The sequence below is a fragment of the Oryx dammah genome, unplaced genomic scaffold (assembly GCF_014754425.2).
Source record: "Oryx dammah isolate SB20612 unplaced genomic scaffold, SCBI_Odam_1.1 HiC_scaffold_1, whole genome shotgun sequence".
NCBI classification, from domain to species: Eukaryota; Metazoa; Chordata; class Mammalia; order Artiodactyla; family Bovidae; genus Oryx; species Oryx dammah.
In genome coordinates, this window is record NW_024070185.1 from 48,156,940 (window position 1) to 48,174,286 (window position 17,347).

Here is a 17,347-nt window from a genome sequence, read left to right on the forward strand (position 1 = left end):
GCAACATTAAATTTCAGCACTTTTTGTCCCTTTCTTTGCAGTGATGGAAAATGTTTGTTGTTGCTGAGAAGTGTTGACAGAGAGAAAAAATTGTTTTTAATTTCCCAGAAAATGTTTCCTTATTTTCTGGGAAAGTTTTATTTTCAAAGAAGCTGAGAAAATGAACACAACATCTCCAAGTTTCCCCACACTGGGATCGTTTGCTAAACTGAATGTGTGTCAGCTTTGCTGCTTCAACATGAACTCTACACGTAAGAGTATCTTCTTTATTTACTCATTTAATTTACTGATTCAACTTAGCAGTCAGTATTTCTCACCTTTCTAAAAGTGCTTTCCATACACTGCCCTCTGCACTTGTAATTGGGATAAAGCCCTAGAATTGAAGGTATTTAAAACGAGGCAGATAAGTACACATGGGATGAAGCCAGATTTGCTTTAAATACCACTAACATGATCAGTTTAGTTTTGTTTCAAGCATGGGCCTCACATACAGCCCTTTTGACCTGAGTACTCCATCCCTAAATGGCAAACTAAGCATTCATGAAAATTTAATGGCAAGGAAATTAGTACCTTCTTATGTTTCAGACTGTGAAATGGCACCAGGGAGCACTTTCAGCAACAGGCAGAAGTGTGTGAATGTGCTGGACCAGACCTGAAACTTTTGTCCATCCAACTTGTCTTTCCTTTTCAAGTTAACTGGCAGCTGAGTCGTTCTGAAAGGATACCACCAGGATGCCACCCAAGAAAGGTATTTCAAAATAAAGACCTCATTGTAGGATACTCTAGCTCTCTTAGATATTAGGCACTTTAAAAAGTTTGTTTAATAATTTTTGTTTTCCTTTTGGGGTAACTCCCCTTTCTATTTTTCTGTGTGTAGAGCCCTTTTGTTTCTTGAGAAACTGGGATGGGTTTAAGATTTCTTCAACTTCTTTTCTTTAATGGATATATGATTTCACCAACTAGTAAGTGCTCAAATTTACCTTCCTTTCATTTAGGAAGACAATGAGGGAAAGCAAAATACACTGAGATTCCAGTGTGGCAACTCAGACTAGGGGTTTAGTCCGCAGCAGTGATCTCTTTTTGGATTGGTGCATGGAGCGACTTTGTGAGGGAAACCTGTCTAGCTTCAGTTTGTGAATTAGATACAGTTCTGAGTTCAGTAAAGTTGATGAGCAGAGCAAAGAGGATTAAGACAGAGAAAGCTAAGAAGAGAGACGTAAAACCCTATTGGGGAAGGCATTTATATGACAGGAAGCAATGTGATGAAGCACTTTTGGTTCCTATGACTTGTCATGGAGGTGCATTTTCAGTACCATGGAGATAGTGGTTAGCATATTCAGCTGTTATTCTATGATGCTAACACAGTTTGATCTAGTGTCAGCCTCATTTCAGTCCCCAAAACACAAACTGGTAAAAAATTTAAATATGGAAAACCAGGAAATACATATTTGCTTTTCAGCATAGAACTTACAATCCAAATGGCTTTGGTCTCCATCATTCCATTAACCAATTTATTTAATCTTAGAATGGAAAGTGAAGATACTAGAGATTTCATTTTGTTGTTGTTCAGTTGCCAAGTTGTGTCCGACTCTTCATGACCGCATGGACTGCAGCATGCCAGGCTTCCCTGTCCTTCACTATCTCTCAGAGTTTTCTCAAACTCATGTCCATTGAGTTGGTGATGCCATCCAACCATCTCATTCTCTGTCGCCTTCTTCTCCTTCTGCCCTCAATCTTTCCCAGCATCAGGGTTTTTTCCAATGAGTTGGCTCTTTGCATCAGGTGGCCAAAGTATTGGAGCTCATTTAGAGATAACCTATTAAAGTCATCCAGACCTAGCTCTTGAGAGTCTGAGCAGTATCCTATTTAATATGCTCACTTATTTTGTTGACTTCTGGGGAGTCTTAGGAATATTATTATCAAAACAAGTCATTGCTTTTAAAATGCAGAAACAAAATCAACCACTTCTTTTGAATTTTAGCATACTTTTCCAAAGAAGCTATTAGAAATAGCTAATATTGGTATATTAACTTTTAACAGGTGGGGTTGGTTTTTCATTATTAATAAGTGTCAGTTCAGTTCATTTTAGTAGTTGCTCAGTCGTGTCTGACTCTTTGCGACCCCATGAATCTCAGTACGCCAGGCCTCCCTGTCCATCACCAGCTCCTGGAGTTCACTCAAACTCACTTCCATCAAGTCACTGATGCCATCCAGCCATCTCATCCTCTGTTGTCCCCTTCTCCTCCTGCCTCCAATCCCTCCCAGCATCAGAGTCTTTTCCAATGAGTCAACCCTTTGCATGAGGTGGCCAAAGCACTGGAGTTTCAGATTTAGCATCATTCCTTCCAAAGAAATCCCAGGGTTGATCTCCTTCAGAATGGACTGGTTGGATCTCCTTGCAGTCCAAGGGACTCTCAGGAGTCTTCTCCAACATCAGAATTCAAGAGCATCAGTTCTTCGGCGCTCAGCTTCCTTCACAGTCCAACTCTCACATGCATACATGACCACAGGAAAAACCATAGCCTTGACTAGACGGACCTTTGTTGGCAAAGTAATGTCTCTGCTTTTGAATATGCTATCTAGGTTGGTCATAACTTTCCTTGGGAGTAAGCATCTTTTAATTTCATGGCTGCAATCACTATCTCCAGAGATTTTGAAGCCCCTCAAAATAAATTCTGACACTGTTTCCACTGTTTTCCTATCTATTTCCCATGAAATGGTGGGACCAGATGCCATGATCTTTGTTTTCTGAATGTTGAGCTTTAAGCCAACTTTTTCACTCTCCACTTTCACTTTCATCAAGAGGCTTTTTAGTTCATGTGGCTAGAAGCAAAAATTCTGATATTGCATTTATAGTATGCTTTGGCTTGATTGTGTGAGGATTCCCTTTAGTTATTATAACTGTCAAATGATGTAAGGTAAATACCTTCAAAACATATTTTTCTACTTAGGAGTATTTTTCACAGGCCTGTTTTTGTTTCACCAAAGATACAGATTTTTAGTATCTGAGTTCCATATGCTAGTATTCAGAAACACTAGGCATTAATATATTCATATACTTTAATGGGGAAAAAAGATAAAATTACACTCTTGTCTGATGTCTTCATAGGTCTTGGAAAGGCTTGAAAAGGGGGCATGAAGTTCTCATTATTTAGTGAGAGATATTTAAATGATCCAAACCAAAATTGTCCTAGACAAGAAAAATAGCGCCGTGTAGAAGTTGAATCTCTAAGGCCTTTCCTCAGGCTACAACAATTGCTTCAGATGGAAATTTATCCCTAACTCTTGATATCCCTGATAGCTCAGTTGGTAAAGAATCCGTCTGCAATGCGGGAGACTCAGGTTTGATTCTTGGGTCGGGAAGATCCCCTGGAGAAGGGATAGTCTATGCACTGCAGTATTCTTGGGCTTCCCTTATGGCTCAGCTGGTAAAGAAACCACCTGTAATGCAGGAGACCTGGGTTTGATCTCTGGGTTGGGAAGATCCCATGGAGAAAGGGACAGTTACCCACTCTAGCATTCTGGCCTGGAGAATTCCATAGACGAGTCCATGGGGTCACACAGAGTCAGACACAACTGAGTCACTTTCACTTTCAAATATCTCAAATTAGTATGTGAGAATTTTTCCTCCTCTTCTCTTTGTGGTGTGGGGAAAAGTCAGTTCCCATCAATGCAGAGATTCATATTTCCCAGTACTGTTATTAACTTATCTTCTTATTCGCTTGTGTTCGAACAAAGCATCTTCTTTAATTTTGATTCATTTACACAATATACAAAAAAAATAATAGAAACTCCCTGACTTCAAGACTCTCATAACCTATTTGAGGAGATGAGACAAAGAGTAGAAAATATTTTAAAAAGCAGTACCATTATGAGAAAGATGTTTGAGTGCAGGATATAAAGTATCAGTTGAATTGCAGAGGCAATATATACTATGTACCTTTTCTCATTTCCAATTACTTAATCCTCTTCTATGACACTCTACGGAACATTCTTCAGTTTATCCAGATCAACCCTTAGCTATAGAGCTGAAATTTTCAGCTGATACAAATCTGGTAGGCCCTGGATATGTTTGGATGACCATTTTAAAGTTCTGACTACTACAGTTCTGTTTATGCTGAACTGAAGGTGCTCACTCTTATCACCACATCATATCATTATCTCTTGGCAATGTGGGGAGTGGAACAAATATTGGAATCATGCAGACCTGGGTTTGCATTCAATCCTTGCTTCACTTCTTCTTGTAAGCTTTAGATCTTATTGATTAGGGGAAATTTGGTTACAGACAACATATTCCAGTTTAGCTAACCTAAGCTAAACTGTTTCCATTGTTTCCCCATCTATTTGCCATGAAGTGATGGGACCAGATGCCATGATCTTCGTTTTCTGAATGTTGAGCTTTAAGCCAACATGTTCACTTGTTCACTTTCCTCTTTCACTTTCATCAAGAGGCTTTTAGTTCCTCTTCACTTTTTGCCATAAGGGTGGTGTTATCTGCATATCTCAGGTTACTGATATTTCTCCTGGCAATCTTGATTCCAGCTTGTGCTTCTTCCAGCCCAGCGTTTCTCATGATGTACTTTGCATGGAAGTTAAATAAGCAGGGTGACAATATACAGCCTTGATGTACTCTTTTCCCTATTTGGAACCAGTCTGTTGTTCCATGTCCAGTTCTAACTGTTGCTTCTTGACCTGCATACAGATTTCTCAGGAGGCAGGTCAGGTGGTCTGGTATTCCCATCTCTTTAAGAATTTTCCACAGTTTGTTGTGATCCACACAGCCAAAGGCTTTGGCATAGTCAATAAAGCAGAAGCAGATGTTTTTCTGGAACTCTCTTGCTTTTTTGATGACCCAGTTCTTTTTCTTAATGGAGCCAGTTAGGAGCTTTGAACAAGACAGCTAAGAAATTTCTTACAGGATGGTATGGCTCATATATCCTGTGTGTCATCCTGCTCCTTGTATGATCTGGCCTGGGCTCTCTAATTCTAAAACCTTAATTATGTGTTACAGAGTTTTCACAATCTTTGCTTTTTAACTCTGAGAATGACTTCATGATGCTGTAAGTCTTTTTATGTACCTGAGGGCTAATGGTCTATCTGTCTTATTCCTCACGTCTATTCTTTCTCCTTGAAGGTGAAGATTGTCGAAAAACTATGTAGACTGAAGAGGCCTTCCTACCCTTTCAATGTTGATCCTATCTTCTGCTGTTAAGTCTAAACTAAAAATAGGTCCCTCATCTATGCAGCACCATGACATTTCCTGGGTAATGAACAGTCTTACAGCAAGAGTAGTTCGTTTTGTTTTTTTCATTCCACAGCTAATATTATGTGCAAGTTAAACTTGCAATTAGTCCACACCTTAAAATACGGTGATTTTGTGAAATGGAATTCTCTAACTTCAAATAGAGTTCCTTTTCATTGAACTTACTGAATTACATTCAAATCAATAATTCTGCTCTTTAATATCTGGTTTTTGAGAGGCAGTGACTAATACAATAGCATCTCCTCCCCCAATTCTATCTGCCTTTAAGAAAATATTTTTGACTCAAAGAAAAAGATGTTTTCCTGCTCTTCTATTTCTGTTCCAACTCCCCACATATGCAAAAACTCCAGGTTTTCACAGTTTCAGTTTCTCTGACTCCACATAAAAGATTTCAATATAGAAACATATTGATAATGCTAACCTCCTACAAAATACTTAGAAAATAATGCAAGAGTCTTCTTGCAAAAACATCTCCTGGGCCCTGCAGGAGATACTTGCAAGTTCCAGTCAAACTTATGATGTAGCCCTAGATTGCGTCCTCATGTGGCTTCTCCTTATTATAATACCACCATTGTGATCTAGGATCCAGTACTCTAAATTCTCTGTCCTTTTCATTTTAGCTTGCTTTAATTTAATTTTTATCCAGGTATCTGGGTGGAAAATATCAATATATTATTTTTACACTAGAATTTAAATTGTTGTTGGGTAAAGGAGTGCTTTTTAGTATTCTGCTATGGCTCGTATTTTTTTCAGACCTTGCCTAATTCCTAGATTGTCATTCCCTTCTGTCTCTTCCTTCATCAGAAAGCTTAGATGGTTTCTATTGTTGCCATGTAACATTTAAATAGATTTCCCAAACCAGTATGTCAGGATCTTCTGCCATTTGAACTTAGTTTTACCTTAAGTTCTTATTTGATCTATTTGATCCACTTTCCATTCCCTACCCGTTTGATTAATAAGTACTAACATCACTTCTCTTTTGGCTTCTCACTTTCTGTGCTTCTTTTTCTGACCAATTCTTTTCTTTTGACTGCTTTTATTTTTCAAGTACATCAGTAACATCATTTTAACTACTTGTTCTGCCCTGGGAGCCATTCTATCTCTTTAGAAAGCTTTCACCTGTATCATATCTCATCTTTTATGTTTTGATGTTTAACAGCATGCAGAAGTTTTGTCTTCTTTTGTTTTAATAATATGAGAGAAAGTGTGCTCACTTAATGTTACGTTTTTAAAAATTGTTGCTTTTTAAAAAAGAAAGAATAGAAAATTCAACAATATGTCACAGCTAGCAAAATATTTGTAATCAGGACTCTTCTAGAAATTTCAGGATGTATCCTATCACTGATTACACTGGAAGACATGGGAAAGCAGGGGCATAGCTGACTTTAATACCATATATCTTCTACTGCCACATGAATACTTAAGACTTAGTAAGTATTTATTGAGTGAATGATTGACTGTACTGTGAATAGGTACGTGGATAGTGAGTAGAGTGATCCTAGGCTTTATAAGATACCTCTTAAAACCCATTTTCAGGTAGGTGTAAGACGTGAGTGTAGTCTAGGACCCCACTCCTTGTTCTTAGCTCACTTTTGCAGGGAGAATTAGAAAAGGAGGTTGGCCTCTGATACTATTTTTCTTGGTAGGTTGCTGCTAAGTCACTTCAGTCGTGTCTGACTCTGTGTGACCCCATAGACGGCAGCCCACCAGGCTCCCCCATCCCTGGGATTCTCCAGGCAAGAACACTGGAGTGGGTTGCCATTTCCTTCTCCAATGCATGAAAGTGAAAAGTGAAAGTGAAGACTCTCAGTCGTATCTGACTCTTAGCAACCCCATGGACTGCAGCTTACCAGGTTCCTCCGTCCATGGGATTTTCCAGGCAAAAGTACTGGAGTGGGTTGCCATTGCCTTCTCCATCTTGGTAGGTTATATGAGATCAAAGGCAGAAATTAAGGAAATAGGTTTATTTTTAGACTTGGTGACTTATTTAGATAGGTTGCTGTAGAAGGTGGTGCAAAGATATTCACACATAGAATATCACATCAAGGGTGCTTTAACACTGCATTCCAATGATCTGGGAGGGGTTGGGTGGAACAAGTCTGGCAGCTGGTGACTCAGGCTGTGGGTCAGCAGACCTGAATATTACCTTTGGCACCATGATGCTGCCTTAGCTTATAGACTTTGAGGTTAATCTAATAGACCTTCAATCATTTGTTTTATCTAAAAAAATCTGTAGCTTTTTGCTTCCCTTTAAATTTCTCTTGTCTATAGGTGAGGGCACCAGATGCCTGTGAGCTTATCAGCACTGACCACTAGGAAGAAAAATTATCCCACTCATGAGAAAGTGACATTTGCTTTCTCTGTGAAGAGAAATGATCTGTATAACTGTGTGCAGAAGTGGGAACATGGCCTGCAGTTCCATGCCATGTTCCTCCCCATCCCCCTGCAGTTATGTTTCATTTGTGTGGAGGAGGCTGGGGTTATGTGAGGAGCAGAGCTGCCAGACTGAACAAATGCTATGGTGAGAAGTCAGGAAATTAAAATATCAAAAATTTCAAGGAGAAAAATTTACAATAGCTACACTTAAAAGTGCTTTGATGTTGAAAGGTATGAGTGATGTAGTTAAGGAAAACAGGATTTCTCTAAGAAAGTTAGGAAAGAGCCTAAACAAGCAGCCCTCATCTCTTGGGGCACAGCTTTTATCTATTCCCTCCATGGCCTGTGCCTCCTCCTTCCTGTGACTTTGCTCAGTATCTTTTTTACTCTTGGAAAGGGCCCCAAGCAAGACTCAGGGGGAAATGTGGTTAAGTCTGAGACTGGAAGGAATTTACTGAATAATATTCCTATTGTTCACTGATGGACTGGTTTATTCATTCATTCATTCATTCACTCATTCATGTTACAAGTATTTACTGACTGCTACAGTTTGCCATGCGAAGAGTTGATTCATTGGAAAAGACTCTGATGCTGGGAGGGATTGGGGGCAGGAGAAGAAGGGGACGACCGAGGATGAGATGGCTGGATGGCATCACTGACTCGATGGACCTGAGTCTGAGTGAAATCTGGGAGTTGGTAATGGACAGGGAGGCCTGGCGTGCTGCGATTCATGGGGTTGCAGAGTCGGACACGACTGAGCAACTGAACTGAACTGAACAGTTTGCCAGGCACTAAGGCCAAAGAGTTAAAGAAGGCCAACAAACGCTGATCCTGCCTTCCTGGAGCTTACTGCTTGTGGAGAAAAAGAACAGTGGCTCAGTTTACAAATAGCTGGATTACACAGTGTCAGACGTGACAGTGCTATGAAGAAAACTAAAGCAGGGTAGGAGAACTAGTGATCCTGGTAGTTTGTGATTTCTCCATCTTTCTAGTTGCTCTTGCAGGTGGCATAGCAAAGGAAATTTCTAGTGTTGACTTTCAAGTTCGTGCATTTTTCTACCCTATGTCTCACCCCTACATTCTCCCTCCAGCCTGTAAGGTATAATTTTTAGAGGTATATTCCCTCGGATTCTGCAGTGTAAGTCAGCTTCCTTCCTCTTAGCTGCCATATATTCACTATAAAAATGTACATGTACTACCTTCCTTTGCCTAGAGACACCAGACTTCTCTGTTCTCTCATTTTTGAAATGGTGTAGAGATTGCTCATCTGCTGACATTCATCCTTTCCCTTTGTCTTGTGGATTTGTATCTTTTAAAATTCCTTCACTACCATGTGCAGTTAGATCTTGGGAAGTACTAAAGGCAAACATGTATACAACCCCCTATATATAAATGAATTTATCCACTTAATCTGTCTACAATTTGAGATAATAACACAGCCATCACTAGGTCTGTCTGTGGACTCTGGACATTTTTAATCCCTGTAATTTTTCAATTGCTTGGCAGTAACATAGTCATGGCATCTGGTCCCATCACTTTTTGGGAAATACATGGAGAAACAGTGGAAACAGTGGCAGACTTTATTTTTGGGGGCTCCAAAATCACTGCAGATGGTGACTGCAGCCATGAAATTAAAAGACACTTACTCCTTGGAAGAAAAGTTATGACCAACCTAGATAGCATATTCAAAAGCAGAGACATTACTTTGCCGACTAAGGTCCGTCTAGTCAAGGCTATGGTTTTTCCACTGGTCATGCACGGATGTGAGAGTTGGACTGTGAAGAAGGCTGAGTGGTGAAGAATTGATGCTTTTGAACTGTGGTGTTGGAGAAGACTCTTGAGAGTCCCTTGGACTTCAAGGAGATCCAACCAGTCCATTCTAGAGAAGATCAGCCCTGGGATATCTTTGGAGGGAATCATGCTGAAGCTGAAACTCTAGTACTTTGGCCACCTCATGAGAAGAGTTGACTCATTGGAAAAGACTCTGATGCTGGGAGGGATTGGGGGCAGGAGGAGAAGGGGACGGCTGAGGATGAGATGGCTGGATGGCATCACGGACTCGATGGACGTGAGTCTGAGTGAACTCTGGGAGTTGGTGATGGACAGGGAGGCCTGGCATGATACAATTCATGGGGTTGCAAAGAGTTGGACACGACTGAGCTACTGAACTGAACTGAACTGAACATAGTCAAGTATGTTGACCTGAAACAAACAGATTGCCAGAAATTTCTCCAGCAAAAAGAGATTTATTGGGGATCTACATAAAATTGCACTTAGGGGTCTGCAGCCATGGTTAGCCACATGCAAGTTCCTGCATGGAGGGAAGGGGAACAATTTTAAGGAGAGGAAAAGATGGGTGTGTAAATTGGGAGACTAGGATTGAGATATACACACTAGTATATATATAATAGTGGAGAAGGAAATGGCAATCCACTCCAGTATTTTTGCTTGGAAAATCCGATGGACAGAGGAGCCTGGTAGGCTATAGTCCATGGGGTTGCAAAGAGTTGGACACGACTGAGCACGCACAGCCACACACATATAAAATAGATAACTAATAAGGACCTACTGTATAGCCCAGGGAACTCTAATCAATACTCTGTAATGACCTATATGGGAAAATAATCTAAAAAATGAGTGAATTAATGTATATGCATAACTGATTCACTTTGCTGTACAGCAGAAACTAATACAACACTGTAAATCAACAATACTCCAATAAAAATTATTTTTTTAAAAAGTGATAGAAAGGAAAAGGAAATTGATAGGGCTTTAGTAAGCCAAGAGTCCATGGCTTTTCATTGACTGAGTCTGTGCTAGGAAAAGAATCTGTCTTCCTCCAGGGCTGTTTTGGTCACAGGGTGTGAGCTCCCCCTTCTGGTCTCCAAACTCTATTTAATTGAGGTTTTTATTTATTCATTTTTCATAGCTAACAGTGCCTATTGCTATAAATTCTAGCCCCCATCTTGTCAACTCAATGGGGTTGTAACTTTCTTTTTACCAATTCTGCTTCTTTTTTATTAAGATTTGTTTTTTTACTTCTTTTTTAGAGGTTCAGTTTAACTCTCAGAACTGTTTACAGGGAGCCTTCAGCAATTTATCCATTACAGTGTAGAATTTCCTACCCAGTAACAGTTCCCGTGGGGGGTTCTGCTTGTAGATTTTGCTCTGGTAAATTGTAATTCTCTGTATTTGCTTCTCTCTCTCTCTCTAATTTTGGGGGCTGCCTGGTAACCTTGATTCTCTGACAGATGTTAGAAGAGTTATTGATTTTCAGTTTTATCAGCTTTTTCTTGTTTTGGGGGTGGAAGTGATGACTTCCAATCTCTTTACATCTAGAGAGTCAGTGGGAGTCTACCTCTTTAATGCAGCTTGTTCTGACCATTTCAACTCCCTGGGATGTTTCCTCTCTCTTATCTCCCTATTTTTGATGTTTAATATCAGGGTACTACATTTCACCTTACACCAACTATTTTATTTGTGCATAGCCTATCTTCTAGCTATTTAATTGAAAGAAAAACATTTTATTTATTTTACGGTTCCCCAGATTTCATTAGATTATTTTGGATTTGAGTGCTTCTGTATATCAGACACTGCCACATACATTTTGCTTATTTATCACAACACACCTATGAAATTATTTGCTTTTACAATTTGTTAAAATGAAAGCCGATGTTTGGAGATATGTGGCCTGTGGTCATGCTTTTTGAAGTGGCAGAACTAGGTTTTGAACTCAGGTCTTCCTGATTCTAAGAAGACAGTTCCTTCAGCTAAGCTACAAAGTCCTTCCTAGTGCTTTGTTGTACTCTTGTTGATTGATTGAATGAATGAATGACTTATCTGGATATTTCTGTACTGTTCTCTCTCTAAGTGAAGATGATGGCAGGTACTTGACCTGTGAATAAAATATTCAACTGAGATCTCTTAATTTGGTAACCAAGAGAAAGTAGAGTTAATTAAATGAAACTCTCTCCCATCACTTCTCCTTAAACTTGCAGAATGTCTCAGAGACATTTTTCTGAGCTCCATTATAAGGTGGAACATTTTAACTACTATTGAAGAAAGCACTAAACATTTTATGAGTTGGCTCTTTTTTCCTAACACTGTGGGAAAAAATGTTGTTTGCTAAGTTCTGGCTGCTTTATTCCTGTTTTTTTTTTTTTTTTTTTTATGATGCTTTATAATCCAGGCCTTCTTTACAGGGACACAGGGGAGGTTTATAACTGCAAGTGTCAAAGAAATAAGTTTGTGTGAGATTCTAGAAGACATAGTGAAGCAGTAACCTCTTACTTTCTGTAGCTTTTTTTTTTTCCCAAAATTTCCCTTATTGTTTTGTCTCCCTGTGTCTCAGTCTTAAAATAAAAAACAAAACACAACTTTGCTTTTTAAAGTATCTTTAAAAGTAAATGTGGTAAGTAACAATTTACCATAATAATAATTTGGAAATACAGAAATAATCTAAAGAAGAAGAAACTTTCTCACAATTTCATCATCCAGATATATCTGCTAATATTTTGGCATATTTCACCTCAGCCTGCACATGCTTTTTACATAAAACATTGATTTCTGATCTCTGATTACCTGAAGGTATTGGATATGAAACAAAAAAGAATGAGCCAGGAGGCAGCCAGGGAGCTTGACTCATGTTTTGCTTTGCTTTGTTTCCCACATGTGACTGGAAAAAAGAACTCAACCTACCAAATGCTAGAACATTTAGCATGAATAGATTTCTTGTTTGGTCAAGATACCAAATTTACTCTCCTTTCTGAAACAAATTTTTAACAACTGGACAAAATATATGAAACAACCATTTTCAAGAGATTATACGTCAGACAACAAAGAACAGTAGCCTCTAAGAAATGGAAGACAAATGAGGTGAACCCTACAATTGCCACAGCTACTGTCTAGAGAGACTCTCCAGGTCACAGTGTAGGGAGTAGGGATGTATGCAGAGATTAATGAGCTCCCTGAGTTGAAGAGATACAGCTAAGAGCCCAGGGACACTAAAACAGCTAAAATTCACAGGGCTGAACAGAAGAGAAAGCTGAACACAGAGAGAGAGCATTCTGGAGAAAAGAAGAGAAAGCTGAATAGAGAGAGACCATTCGGGAGATTTGCAGTGTTTCTATGCAGAGTCGGCCACGACTGAAGCAGCTGAGCACGCACTGACAGTTCAACTGCATAATGATCCTTGTTTGCATGTGGCTGGGGAAAGAACCTCCAAAAGGCATAGAGGGAGAAATCACTAGAGCCCACACAATTCTGGGAATAGTTTGTCTTTCTACCAGCAAGTATATAAAATCTTATAATTCATGGAATGCAGGTAGAGTACCAAGAAGAGTTTTTCCTTAGCAATAGGGAAAAGTTAGCCCTAGACCAAATGTTGTTCTGGTCCCACCTAACAGCTTAAAGTGAATCTCCAAAGAATAAAACTACTTTAAGGTAACTTAAATGCATACCGGAACAAAATTGAAGAATGTTTATCAGAATATAAAAATATTTAACACTCGATAAAGACAGATTTATAATTTATATTATGTAATCAAATATCATGAATATAAAGAAGCATAAAAATACATATAATTATGAAAAAAACCAATGAAACATAATTACCCAGATGATACCGATACAGATGATATAAATAGTAGAAAAATAGTTATTATAACCTTACAATAAACTGTGGAAAATTCTGAAAGAGATGGGAATACCAGACCACCTGACCTGCCTCTTGAGAAACCTGTATGCAGGTCAGGAAGCAACAGTTAGAACTGGACATGGAACAACAGACTGGTTCCAAATAGGAAAAGGAGTACGTCAAGGCTGTATATTGTCACCCTGCTTATTTAACTTATATGCAGAGTACATCATGAGAAATGCTGGGCTGGAAGAAACACAAGCTAGAATCAAGATTGCCAGGAGAAATATCAATAACCTCAGATAGGCAGATGACACCACCCTTGTGGCAGAAAGTGAGGAGGAACTAAAAAGCCTCTTGACGAAAGTGAAAGAGGAGAGTGAAAAAGTTGGCTTAAAGCTTAACATTCAGAAAACGAAGATCATGGCATCCGGTCCCATCACTTCATGGGAAATAGATGGGGAAACAGTGGAAACAGTGTCAGACTTTATTTTTTGGGGCTCCAAAATCACTGCAGATGGTGATTGCAGCCATGAAATTAAAAGACGCTTACTCCTTGGAAGAAAAGTTATGACCAACCTAGATAGTATATTCAAAAGCAGAGACATTATTTTGCCAACTAAGGTCTGTCTAGTCAAGGCTATGGTTTTTCCTGTGGTCATGTATGGATGTGAGAGTTGGACTCTGAAGAAGGCTGAGTGCCAAAGAATTGATGCTTTTGAACTGTGGTGTTGGAGAAGACTCTTGAGAGTCCCTTGGACTGCAAGGAGATCCAACCAATCCATTCTGAAGGAGATCAGCCCTAGGATTTCTTTGGAAGGAATGATGCTAAAGCTGAAATTCCAGTACTTTGGACAACTCATGCGAAGAGTTGACTCATTGGAAAAGACTCTGATGCTGGGAGGGATTGGGGGCAGGAGGAGAAGGGGATGACAGAGGATGAGATGGCTGGATGGCATCACTGACACGATGGACGTGAGTCTGAGTGATCTCTGGAAGTTGGTGATGGACAGGGAGGCCTGGCGTGCTGCGATTCATGGGGTCACAAAGAGTTGGACACGACTGAGCAACTGAACTGAACTGGGTCAAATAAGAAAGCAAAACAGAAATTAGAAAGTGTTTTGAACTGAATTAAAATAAACATAAAGCATTTAAAAAATTTTTGGAAGCTGCTAAAATAGTATTTAAAAGAAAATTTGTAGCATTGTACACCTATATTAGAAAAAAGGAAAGGTCTCAAATCAGTGATCTCAGCTTCTACTTTAAGAACCAAAAGGAATAGAAGAGTAAATAAAACTCAAAATAAGCAAAGAAAGTAAGTAATAAAGGCTGGAGCTAAAATCAATGGAAGATAAAAACAATAGAGAAATTGACACAAAAAACTTGTGTTTTAAGAAAATTAATAAAATTGATAAACTTTTGGCCAGATTAATCAGGAATTTATCAAGAGGAAATAATTTTAATTACATATAGTTATTCACCCAGAAGAAGACAGAAATGAGAGAAGTGACATCTCTACAAATCCTATTGATATTGAAAGAATAATAAGACAATATTATGAACAACTGATATTGAAGCTGAAGCTCCAGTACTCTGGACACCAGATGGAAACAGCTGACTCATTAGAAAATGTCCTGAGGCTTGGAAAGATTGACGGCAGGAGGAGAAGCGGATGACAGAGGCCAAGATGGTTGGATGGCATCACTGACTCAATGGACATGAGTTTGAGTAAGCTCCGGGAGTTGGTGATGGACAGGGAAGCCTGGCGTGCTGCAGTCCATGGGGTCACAAACAGTTGAACACAACTGAGTGACTGAACAACAACAATGAACAACTCATGACAATAAATTGACAACTTAGGTAAATTGTACAAATTACTTGTATGATAGCCTGCTAAACCTGACTCAAGAAGAGATAGATAACCTGAATAGAAATTGAATTTACTGTTTAAAACTGATCCACAGAAGACTATTTGGCCAACCAAATAGATGGTTGAGAATAATGCAGAGGCTATGAAGAGAAATCTAGGATTCTGAAATTTTCCTTGAGGCTTTTAAAATTCCCTTTCTCTCTCTCTCTCCCTCTTTTACACACACACACACACACACACACACACACACACACATACTTTCACAGTGACATCTCATGACACATGAGACAGGATGTGAAACTGAACAGTTCTGATAAATGTCTGAGTGATAAGATCTCACCTCTAAGAGCAAAGAGGTGAAAGGCTATTCTGGCTGTGTAAGACCTAGAAATTAGTTTCCTGGGGAATACTTGATTACATTAGTTGGTCAAATAGCTTCTGAGGCTACCATCACAGTTTTAGCCCTACCTTCAACTGCCTGAAAAAATGTTTTGTACTAGATTAGGAAACTGAGTCTCATGTGGTCTGGTCCTGCTTTCTGGATTTAGGATGTGGTTTGTCTCAATAATCAAAGTAAGTCCATCTTATGGAAAGAAAAGCAAGGAATGATGGGAATTTTAAAATGTAATGAGCACCTGAGTTTATTTGTTTCTCTTTTAAAGGGGTCTCTTTTAATCAGCATCAGCTTTCTCTCCTGCCTCCCACCTGGCTGTCATAGGACTAAACTTAGATCTTAATATTTGACCATTACCCTTCTCTATGAGACATAATAGTTACAATCATAGTCCCAACCTTCTGGCATTTAATCAAGATAAAATTTATTACCTTTAACTGAAAATGAAAAAAAATCACTTATAATCAGGATGCTGATTCCAATGTTTAGTAGACTTAGCAGACTGTCAGGTGCTTACTGAATGCTCCTCATACTCCTTCTCTCTTTTCTGCTGCTGCTGCTGCTGCTAAGTTTCTTCAGTCGTGTCTGACTCTGTGCGACCCCATAGACGGCAGCCCACCAGGCTCCGCCGTCCCTGGGATTCTCCAGGCAAGAACACTGTTGCTACGTAGTCCTAATAGCTTGTCCTCTGGATGCCAGAATACTGACAAGAAAGGAATTTGGAAGCTGAGTAAGAGAGGATATAAAAATCTCTCATTCTGAAGTCCACAGACTTCTTTTTGTATGGAACGAATTTTCTGTGTCACTAGAAAATGGTTACTCACAATGGCTATTGATCCCCTGCTTTTTTGTTCAACTTAAACCTGTGCTACACGTGCTCCAATTATTGACAGGCAAAAACTGGCTAATGAAGTTGACTGTTGGCTCAGACAGCATGACGTTCAACATCGGTTGGCATCATAAACAGGTGTGGTGAGGAGTGGAGCTAAGAGTGTCAAGAGATGAAGAGTTTGGGGTCAAATTTTATTCCTTGTTTTCATCTTTTGGTGATTAGTCTTAAATATAATCTCAGATTGAATATTGTGGCAATTTTCTAACTTGCAGAGTGCAAGATATTAAAGTAAAGGTCAAAGTAGCTGTGTCTTCCTGTCTCCCTAGAATTTTAGGTGAAAGATGTAAAATTTTTGTTTATGCATAAAAGCATTTGAACCGTCCTTGTAGATTCCTATAACTTTTGCTATATGTGAGGCACTATATTATGTGCCTGCATTTCTTATTACATTTAGTTCTGGCATGATGGTTGTTATTCCTTACTTTCTCTAAGACATAGAGAATTCAAATGAATTATCCAAAGTTATGGCATAAAATTGTGGCAGAGCCAAAACTCAAATATGAGTTTGTTTGACTTAAAAACTCAGGCTCTTTCTACAAGAGCCAGCTGCCAACTTGAAAGCTCAGAGTTGCCTTTTCTAGTTCTATGATGTGAGTGCAATAGTCTTAGGAACCCAAATGAGCATAAGTCCTTTTTTGCTCCTATTTTTCAGTAGTAGGTCAGTGATAGAAATAAACTTTGTTCTTTATGGCCATGATCTTGAAGGAATTGGAATTAATTCAAATGGAATTAAGCAGTGAAATGTGTTCATTTGTATTGATTAATGTTCTATTTCCAGAAATATTTGAAGAAATGTTGCAAAAATTGAATATCCTGAAAGTCCTAATGAGCATAATCTCACTCTCTTATGAACTCTAATATATATTTATGGAGTTCTAATATCTAACTGATATTTATAATAGACATTTATGCTTGTA

General features: G+C 38.9%; 1 protein-coding gene across 3 annotated transcripts in view; it reads left to right on the forward strand.

The window, feature by feature from the left end:
• Positions 1–305: 305 nt before the first annotated feature.
• Positions 306–17,347, forward strand: part of TMC1 (transmembrane channel like 1) — a 132,093-nt gene continuing 115,051 nt past the window's right edge. For 2 of the 3 annotated variants that reach the window (XM_040254092.1, XM_040254030.1), the window contains exon 1: positions 306–748. In XM_040254092.1, the coding sequence (XP_040110026.1) occupies positions 733–748 (16 nt within the window). In that variant the 5' untranslated portion in view covers positions 306–732. The remainder of the gene's footprint in view (positions 749–17,347) is intronic. The other variant, XM_040254141.1, reaches the window with a different exon arrangement.